Consider the following 9,825-nt stretch of genomic DNA (forward strand, 5'->3'; position numbering starts at 1 on the left):
CGAAACGGAGAAAATCGGCTCCGCCCCGACAAAGAATCCACGGCGTCGCGGCGTGTCCCGAAACCCTGGCGTGTAAGCAGAAGCGCCGAACAGCACAATCCGGTGCCGGGGTGTTCCGCCGCGATCCTTGGGCATGGCCCACGATCGTGGCGACGATTCCTTTCCCTCTGTTCTCTGTTCTGGCTCCGGCTCCGGCGGCACGATTCCAGCAAATCGGGCCCGACCTACGACCGTCCTTCGGCCGTTCGGCGCGGACACGATCAATTTATTGCGAAGCATAACGTGGCGCCTAAAAAGCCATAAACTATATGCAACCGACCGACCGACTGCGGCCACTTCGACGGGCCGTGTGCACTTTCTGGAGCACCAGAACGCCAGACACGCGGAGCCCTTGAAAGCGTGAGTCGCCGACAGTGGCGATCGGCAGCGGTAGACGGCAAGTGCAGTTGCCGGGTCTCAGCTCGGGTTATGGCCAGATTTAATGGTTGATAGCCTGATAGTGCGATGCGCGATACGAAAGCCGTTCGCTCAGGTAATGGGGTTTGTCTCGAGAGGAAGTCAGTTCCCGTGGCTCGGTAGGTACAAAGGCTTCTCGGCAGCAGCCCCGGTGGTCTGGTTGGAAGCCGTCAATAATTGCTTGTTACTTACGGGTTGTATGCGTTCTTAAATGTTTATTACAATGTGCCCGTTTATAAAGCACATAACGTTATGCGGTTCCGGCGATATTCAGTAATATTAACTTCAGAATAATTTTATAGGATTTTTGAATAGAGTTTCGAGTTTCGATTTCACAATTTTTGATAACATTCTACATGTTCTAATGTGCTCCGTTCGATCATTAGGATGTTTGTTTTTCTCAAGGGTAAGTGTACCATACGTACCTGTATCGAGATTCGCTGGGCCAATTAGTCTACCATCGGTATGGCTACGTAATGCTGACCTAACCGACCCGTCTGGCAAGTGTTTCTGCCGCACGCTAATGGCTCACGGGGCCCGATCGCTGCCAGGTTACCTCTCAACAGTTTCCTCTCGAGCACAGGTGACAATTGGGATTAAAACAAATCCAGCCCTTTCTCCAGAGCAGAGGACAATTACTCACCCTTATGTGTGCCTTAAGTGTCTCCGGAGGCTTAGATCACCGTGCAAAATTAGAGTACTGGCCGGACGGGCGGGCCCGCTGCACGTGGACACTTGTAAGGTGGCAGGACTAATTGTTTTATTGCGATGGTACTTGAGATTTGGCGAGTTCTGCCCGTACGAGAGCAAAAGTACGGAGATGTCTAGCGTAGCTGAGATTGAACCATTACGGCGAGGATGGAACAGTTTACCCCGGTCCGGCGGGTACACTGTGAGATGAATTAAGCATAGGCATGGAAATACCCCATTCAAATGAAACGCTCAAATTCGTGGCGTAGGCTGCACCGTCGCTGGTGCCGTCAGCGATCAATGTGCGGCGGACAACATTGTTCGCATAAGGTACATTTCCGCCCCATGTCTGCGGTGGTACAAGTGCTACAAGTGGCTTGGGTAGCGATGGTTCTGAAGGCAGCAGCTCGAGATCGAGTGCGTCCTGGCGACAGGTTGAGTTTTGAGTCTCAAGGGACGCACGAAAAACTATGAGGCCGCGTGGAGGTACAAACTGGACGATTTACGTTTCAAATGTAGTGAGTTTAGGGAAGTCAAGCTAAGAATTGCCAGGAGGAGAAATTCATCGATCTTTTTGAACTAAAATAGGAAATAGAATTCCAAAAAAATATTTTTTATCGACATTAAACACTCGGAATTAGAGTATTTCCGACAGTTACAAGTTACAAATAGTACAAATACTCTAACATAAAAAAGCCCTTATTGAATATTGTTTGACGTAACGTGCCTAACATTATAATGTAGAAAAGGCAAAGTATCATCAAAACATGTGTGCTTCAGTCTGGAAAACATTTGAGTCTATATTCCTGAGTGGTTTACGAATTGTTTTGACTAAGAAAAAATATCCATCAGTCTTTGAGATACTTCTTATACTCCTTCTGTGAATATTTGTTTTGAGTTTAAGTTGAAAAGGCTTTCGTTGCTATGGTTAAGCGAGCCTTCGACACTAAAATCAATGGTTAAGACCCACAAAATTTCGCATATTTGATGTGGTGTGAACACCGGACATCTGAAAATGTTCTCGAAGGGTCGGTCGTAGTTTCATCGTTTAGCAACTAATGGAAATTCCAATAATTCCTTCGAACAGCTTTCTTTCGATTGCAAACATCAGTGAAGATCGTAGTCAGTTACAAGGATTTGCAGTAACATTTGGCAAATGATACCGTTTGGTGCTTTTAGAATAGAATACTCTCGAAGACCCACTCTCAGGTCTTGAGGTCCATAACTCTCTTCGTTTGACGTCCATCGGAAGCCCGATAAGACATTGTTGCGTTCTCCGTTCTAAACCGCAAACATATTGCGAAGTATACCTGCCATCGATCTGCTTAGTGATGTAATGCTCGGATCGAAACACGAGCGCTATTATCGGATGAGGAAACCCGCCATTCCGGACAAACGGGCGTCGGTATTACATCGATCTCCGGGAACCGCAACGTTGCATGCTCCGCCGCTCGCCAATCGGACGGGCCGGTTTAATTCGCTTAAGGTAATACCCGGATCAGGACCGGTGCGTCGATCAACGCAATATAAAATGTAATTCATCATAATTACATGGCGTGCGTGTTTGTGTGCAGGACGACGTGTCTCGCCGTGCGTTTGCCATTACGTTCACGCCATTATCTTTTCGCCCTGGACCTTGCACCGATAGAGTTGGGGCTTCGCAGGCCCCAGGCACAAAATGAGCCCATCGTGAGGAAGTGCAGCCCGAAAACTGCATCTCGGATGCACCGCAGAAAAGAGAGAGTAAGAGAGAGAGAGAGAAAAGTAACAAAAGTCGGCGCTCGTTTTCAGTGGGAGGAGCCCATGGTCCATTAATCACCCGAACCAGCCAATCGGAATCGACAAAAAACCGGTTCAAGAGGCAGCAGAAAAAAAAACCAAACGAATTCGTACACGATCGCATGTGTGTTTGTTTGTTTGGGCGATTTTCCTTCTTTTCCCTCGAAGCTTTTCTTGAGTGCGCCAGGCCAGTGTGTGTGCGGCTTCGACGGTTACGGATAGTACGAAGGAACCGGTTCCTTGGCGTGCCTGCGTGTGTGTGGCTCGTCCCTACACAAACACTAGCGCGGCAAGTGGCCACTTGACGGCGGCGCGTGGTGCCTCGGAACCGAGCAGGTCGCTGTTTGTTTGGCGACTTGCCAGAGAACGAGCTAACTTGCCAGAGAACGGATGTGTCTCCTGACCGCGGGTGAACTACACAGTCTTGTTTTTTTTTTGTTCCGATCGAGTGAACAGTGAGATTCGCGAGGATCATCCGATCCGATTTCGTTGGGTCGAGACAGAGAAGAAACTTTGCAGCAGAAAACTGAACCGGGCCGGATAGTGATGTCGTTGAGTGGAGTGACGAGTGAGTGACACAACCGCGCCAAGGATTACAAAAACCGGAAAATAAACAAGCCGTTCGGGCCGTCGGACCGAAGACTTACGAGTGCACCCACCCAGCTTGTGTGTGCTGCAGTTTGCTGCTCCTGGTGCCAAAGTGCATGTGCAAGGAAGTATTACAAGTGTCGTTCGAGTGCAACAAACGGACGGACGAGCCGGCCACAATGACCGCCGATCTCATGGATTTACGGATGCACCATCACCTGGCGCTGCAGTCCGAGTTCTATCGCCATCAGATGCATCAGATGCAACGTTTACCGGGTAAGGAACGCACGCAATGTTGAGATTGAGTTTTCGCCCGTGACTGACAATCCGCCGTTTCCCGACGGCACTCTGGTTCGACACGAAATTCCACCACAGTCTGCGCCGCGCTAGTCTGCCCTTTTTACCGACGGGGAGTTTGATCGATAAACGCTCTCAACGAGCGAACCGACCCCCGCGATACGATTAGTTATTTATTTATTCAATCGCGCGCGGCATGCGTGAAGTGTGAACGGCAATTTGTTTTAATTAACTTCCGGTACGAATGTTTCAATTACATCGCCTTTGGATGTGTCTTTGGATTAAATCATCACACTGCACTGCCCGAGAGGGCCAGTCCGAAATGCGCCTTGCCGTGAGTTCTCTCCCCTCCCGGGCATATCAGTGTTTACCGGGGGTGGCAGCAGCAGCATAACAAGCGCAACGAATGGGGAAAATAATGATGTAAATATCATAATCATTAGCACCCTCCGCGGCACAATGGAGAAGGGACGCAGACGACGACGCCGATGTTGGGTCTTCAATTCTCGCCCTCGCTATTATTGTTTTCCCGCACAACAAACAAATCAAACTGTGAAATGAGTCAGCCATCCGACCGACCGACCAGACGTCGGACGTCGGACTGCTTCCGGGGGTCGCCAAAAGAAAATCGAAAAACCGGAATTTCACGTGGAACTAATTGTTGGTCTCCTTGGCCACCTTTTTTTTTCTTCTTGGCCCTCTCAGATCCGTACCCGGCGATGCTACCGGTGCCGCCACCCACACGCCACACCATGATGGTGCCACCGCCCCGCTACAACACCCTGCCGGACGTGGACGTCAAGCTGCAGAACCGCGACCTGTGGAGCCAGTTCGCCAAGATCGGCACCGAGATGATCATCACCAAGAGTGGCCGGTAAGTAGAGGCACGCAACGCGTGCTCTTTGTATGCCTGGGAACACCAGCATTCCAACCGGGATCGGACATCACATCCGAACATCGTCGGTGCGCCGCCGTTTATTTTTTCGGGTCTCGGGTCCTGTAAACCCGAGGCATGGCGCCAAATTTTACAACCCTCAAACCGACGCAACCTTGCCGACGCCCGAGCCCTTTCCAGAAAGGGACCGCGCCGAGGACAGTCCGATGCAGTGCTCGGTCTCGCTCTCTCTCTCTCTCTGTCGCGCTTGCATCCTTTGGTGAGTGTGAAGGACAATAATCATAATTCTTCGGCTGGCTGGCTGGCTGGCTGGCTGGGCCCGGGTGTGAAGCTGGATTCCCAAAAGTCGATCTCCTGCAGCTCTCCATTATCATCGCGCCCTCCTTCTCTCTCTCTCTCGGGTCGCGTTTACTCATTATTGCCGTCCCGTTCTTCACACGTTTTTCGACAAACGTTAGTTTTAATGTGTTTTATTGGTCATACTTTTTGTTTTGTTTTAGCGCACTCATAAAACGTTCCGAGGCCGGCCGGCCAAGCTCGGTTCGGCGTTATGTTATATTTTCCACTCCCCGTCCGATGCCTCTCCGGGTTGCCGAGAATTGCACTCCGTTCGCACAACGGCCTCCGGCCGGGACCTCTGCCGGGCTGGCGCCAATTTGTTGTTTGCTTTCGACCGCCCTGCGGGATCGTCTCCTGTTTGCGTCTTCGCCCGGTTTTTTTTTCTTCTCCCGGTTGGTTGGGATTTGATCTCGTTTGACGTTCCTTCTTCACAACCGACGGCATCGTTGCATCACCGCTTTTTTTCGGGGCTTCGTTCCGGTGTTGGGACGCGATGCGTGGCTGTGTGTGGTAGTCGCAAAATGGGTGATCTTTTCGGGAGTGCGATCACCGTGCTAACAAGGCGAGTGAGTTGAGTTGCGATATCGGCCTCGGCCTCAGCAATCAGCCTATCGGAACCGCACCATCTTGCCGGGTCTTAAAACAAAGCGAAGATCGAAGATCGAAGCGAACCACGCAAGGTTCTTGGGCCCAGCGGGATAGCGTCTGAGGTCGGCCGCCGACTTTGAGACACGAAAACGAAGTGTTTATTGGCCGGCAGCACAGCGGGTCGCCCGCGCTCGGTCTGGCGTCTCCGAACCCCGCCTCGATTATGATCCGCTTCACACGACCATCCCAGCCCAGTCCGATCAGTCGATCCGCGTCCGTCAGCGAGCAGCATCCCGATCCCCTGATTTATTCCCGATCGATAAATCTGGCTGGCTCGGGGCCTCGGATCCCGAAGTGTGCGCGACAGATCTCGTCAGATCGTTTCATCCTTCAGCCCGGGCGCTCTTTTTTTCGTCGTGCCCCCTTTCGGGCCCGGTTCCGGACCGACCGTGCGGGGTCCACGCGAGAGAATATAGTTAAATTTTGTTTTTACGACCACTCACAAATCATAAAAACCCGTAAAAAACGGATGAGCCACCCGGGCGGCGGCCGGGGGCAGCTCGAGGTTCGAGGTGCGGTTTACTATTTTGCTTTCGATTCTTCTTCATCCGGGGCCCCGGCCAGGGGTGCTCCTTCGGGTCCCACCGGCCGGTTGTCGGGTGGCTCATAAAATTTAATTAAGCAAAACACACTTCCCGGCGGAGGGGCGACGCAAGTGGGACCCCCCCGCCCGTCTCGCCGGATAGTTTGTTGTAACGGCCTGGGCTAAATTGGTTATTCGGGTGTCGTAAAAGGCGCACCAACGGACTGGTTTGATCCACTGGGGTCCACCACTTTTCGTTTTCGTTCGGGAGACGGAGGCTGCCAAAACTAGAAATCGGCCTCGAAAAGGCGGCGAACTCATTCTCATTGCTGGAGACCCGTAGGGTTTCGCGCCTAGTGAAAGCTCTCAGACCAAGTCACTAATCGGTTTCTCTCTCTCTCTGTCTCTCTATCTCGCAGACGCATGTTCCCCTCGATGCGCCTCTCCGTGAACGGGCTGGAGGCGGAAGAGAACTACTTCATCCTGCTGGAGATGGTCCCGATCAGCGACTGTCGGTTCAAGTTCAGTGGCTCGCAGTGGGTGCCGGCTGGCGGAGCCGAACCCCAGAGCCCACAGCGCATCTACTTCCACCCGGACGGGCCGGCTCTCGGGTCCCACTGGACATCGCAACCGATCGTCTTCAACAAGGTCAAGCTCACCAACAACACACTCGACAGCAATGGCCATGTAAGTGAATCCTTTTTGACGAACTACACTCAAAGACTTTGCATAAAAAGCTGGAATGGAAATTCCTAACTTTAAATAGACACGATCTAATCTCTGGTGCATCGCTTCTCCGTTCCGCAGATTGTCCTGACGAGCATGCACAAGTATCAGCCACGGCTGCACGTCATCAAGGCCGCGGACGCCACCCAGATCCCGTGGGCTCCGCAGCAAGCGTTTACCTTCCCGGAGACGGAATTCGTCGCCGTCACCGCTTATCAGGTGAGCTTCCGGTCTATATTTTCCCGATTCGTCCCGGTCCCGAACTCGCACCACCGGTTGCCTCCACACGTCTCTACGTTAGCTAACCACAACTTCCGGTCGCTTCCCTTCTTCCCCCAGAACGATCGGATCACTAAGCTGAAGATCGACAACAACCCGTTCGCGAAGGGATTCCGCGAGACGGGCCAATCGCGCTGCAAACGCAAGGCTGGTCTGCTCTCGTCGCCCGACTCCGGCCACGGTGGCCGCAGCTCTTCAGATGACGACGAATCGGACGGCCCAGAATCGGACGCTAGTCCGGATGCGAAACGTCCACGCACCGCCGCCAGCATGGCCCGATCGCTGTCCTCACTCGACGACAGTGAGCTGTCGGTGAGCGATGGTTCCTCGAGCGGCACCAGCTCACCACTCGTCGTCGACGACTTCGGAGGCTCACCGATGCGACACCACGCAGCACCGCCACCGCCTCCGTCGGCACGTGCCTTCTATCAGCCCCACCCGGCCCTGTTCGGGGCCCCCGGTGTCCATCTTCACTCACCGCACGGTTCGTGGATGGAGCTGATGTTTCCGTTCGCGGCGGCCGCGGCCGTTGGTGGCCGGTGCCCGCCACCCGGCAACTCACCGGGCCTGGAACCGAGTGCACTGGTGCAGGCCGCCCAACAGTTGCAGCAGTTCGCCCGCCGAGAGTTTCTCCCGCTTGCCACAGCATCCCCGGCATCGGTAGCCCCGCTCGACCAGCCGTCGATCAAGAAGCAGGCGCGACAGCAGCAGCTACCCTTCAGCATCTCGGCCATTCTGGGCCACGATCGGTAAGCCGGTTTGCTTGTTGTTTGTTGTCTGTGAGAGGGGGGAATCCGGATCGCGGGCGTGAATGAGCTGCACAAACAACCCCCCGGCGTGGACCGCAATGGCTGCGGCTGGTTCGTCCATTTGCTGCCGCAGCTCGGCGAGAATCTTCTCTCGCCAAGCAAACAAGGGAAGGGAATGGGCCGAGGGCGCAGATCCTGATGGGCGGCTGAGCACAGACGGTGCCATTGTTGGGTGGGTCGTCTCAGGTGTGAGGTTTGGAGGTGCTACGTTGTCGTAGTGCGCTTGTCCGAAGGTGTAGAAGCAGAACGGAAGAGCGTCACAAACAAAGCTCGAGCGGACAAATACGGGCACGGTGTAGGGTGTAGACGATAGATTAAAGCCACAGCATTCTTGGCCACCAGCATTATCCACGTGCAATCCGAGAGAAGGTACAGTTCCGTTCCCCAGCTCCAACTTTCTGCCGTGCTACAGAAACGGCCGGCCAGTAGAGAGCCGGGAGCTCTGGGCACACTTTAGTAGGGGCAGGAACCTTTACTAGATTGTTGACTAATTTGTAGGAACGTACTAGCGCTACGACCAGCGGCAAGCTCTGACTCGACCCCCGTCAATCCTATTAGATCCTATTAGATTTAGATTCGGCCGCGAGTAGCTCTCGTAGCCCGGGCAGTATATTAGATCGTAAGCACGTATACGGCGCCAGTGACATGTTTTAGTGTTTGCGGCCTAGCTCAGGTTTTAGCGTTGTTAGGGAATAATTTATTGCTGATCAAAGAGGAAGAAGCGGACCCCCTTTTCTAGAGCGTACTGTGTCACGTCATTTTACCTGTTTTAGTGTTAGTAAGTTGATGTTAGCGTGATAGAACTTTAAGCCACTGTAGCATGCCTTATCTCATTATGTATTAAGCATAATCCTCGGAGCACGCAATAGAGAGAAGAAATAAACTACGATCGTGTGAATGATACAAAAACCCGTAGTGTTCGTTTGTTTTTTTATCCAAAAATTTACATTTTATCACCTACATTTAACAACAACAAAAAAAGCTAGCAACAAGTGTCTAGCCCCAACGGTGATAGTATCTGAAACATGAGCGGAACATCGGCACACATTAGTCCGTGCCGAGCAAAATAAGTGACCGAAAATGGTGACCGAAATCCCGTGGAATGAACACCACAAACCAAACATTGCTCCCATCGTCGTCGTCGTCGTCATGTTGTTGCAGCTGATGATCTCGAGATATGAAACAAAATAAAGTTAAACGTACACAGCCGAAAACAAAACAAAACATTCACACTGATGCTGTGGAGGCGAAGAAAAACCTTTGGTGGTCCACGACGATGATGGAAGCATTATTTTCCAGCGGCGGCCTCGCACCGCCGACGGAGCCGAGCGCGAACGGCACTGCCCGGCGCGCGGACAATGGTGTTTATGTTGTTCAAGATGGCGCGCCCGCCAAGGGGGCGGACGATGGGAGCAGGGAGTGAAATGCGAGACCCACGACCACAGGCGGATTGCGGCCGGTGACGCAAATTCAAGTGACACGCACGACGACGACGACGACGACGGTGGTCTCACCGTGCGGACAAAATACGGTAGCATAATGCTCTTTCGGTAGCCGGCGCGACACGGGATGGATGGCACTTCGATGCCAGAACATGGAATCCTCTCGATCAACACTCCATGACGCAGGGGAGCTTTGCACCGGCGCGAGTTGATCATCGTTGGGCCGGCAGCATAAAGTGGAAGCCGCACGTGACCGATCATTGAGCGGATCTACTGCCTATTTCAGTCACACAGCATTGAGCCTTTTTAATAGTTTCCAAATACGTGGTTTGTGAAAAAATTATCGGTAATTGA

At 52.8% G+C, this 9,825-nt stretch overlaps 1 protein-coding gene across 1 annotated transcript; it reads left to right on the forward strand.

Moving 5' to 3' along the window:
- The first annotated feature begins 3,692 nt into the window (after nucleotides 1–3,692).
- LOC131214936 (T-box-containing protein TBX6L-like) lies at nucleotides 3,693–7,973 on the forward strand. Its single transcript, XM_058209284.1, has 5 exons — nucleotides 3,693–3,789; nucleotides 4,516–4,684; nucleotides 6,635–6,902; nucleotides 7,023–7,160; nucleotides 7,281–7,973. The coding sequence occupies exons 1-5, from the start codon at nucleotides 3,693–3,695 to the stop codon at nucleotides 7,971–7,973; spliced, it is 1,365 nt and encodes a 454-aa protein (XP_058065267.1).
- Nucleotides 7,974–9,825: the final 1,852 nt, after the last annotated feature.

This window comes from Anopheles bellator, chromosome 1 (assembly GCF_943735745.2).
Source record: "Anopheles bellator chromosome 1, idAnoBellAS_SP24_06.2, whole genome shotgun sequence".
NCBI lineage: Eukaryota > Metazoa > Arthropoda > Insecta > Diptera > Culicidae > Anopheles > Anopheles bellator.

Coding starts and splice junctions, on each gene's coding strand:
- LOC131214936 (XM_058209284.1), top strand. CDS start 3,693: ATGACCGCCGATCTCATGGATTTACGGATGCACCATCACCTGGCGCTG. Junction 4,685..6,634: donor ATCATCACCAAGAGTGGCCG/GTAAGTAGAGGC, acceptor TCTATCTCGCAG/ACGCATGTTCCCCTCGATGC. Junction 7,161..7,280: donor TCGCCGTCACCGCTTATCAG/GTGAGCTTCCGG, acceptor TTCTTCCCCCAG/AACGATCGGATCACTAAGCT.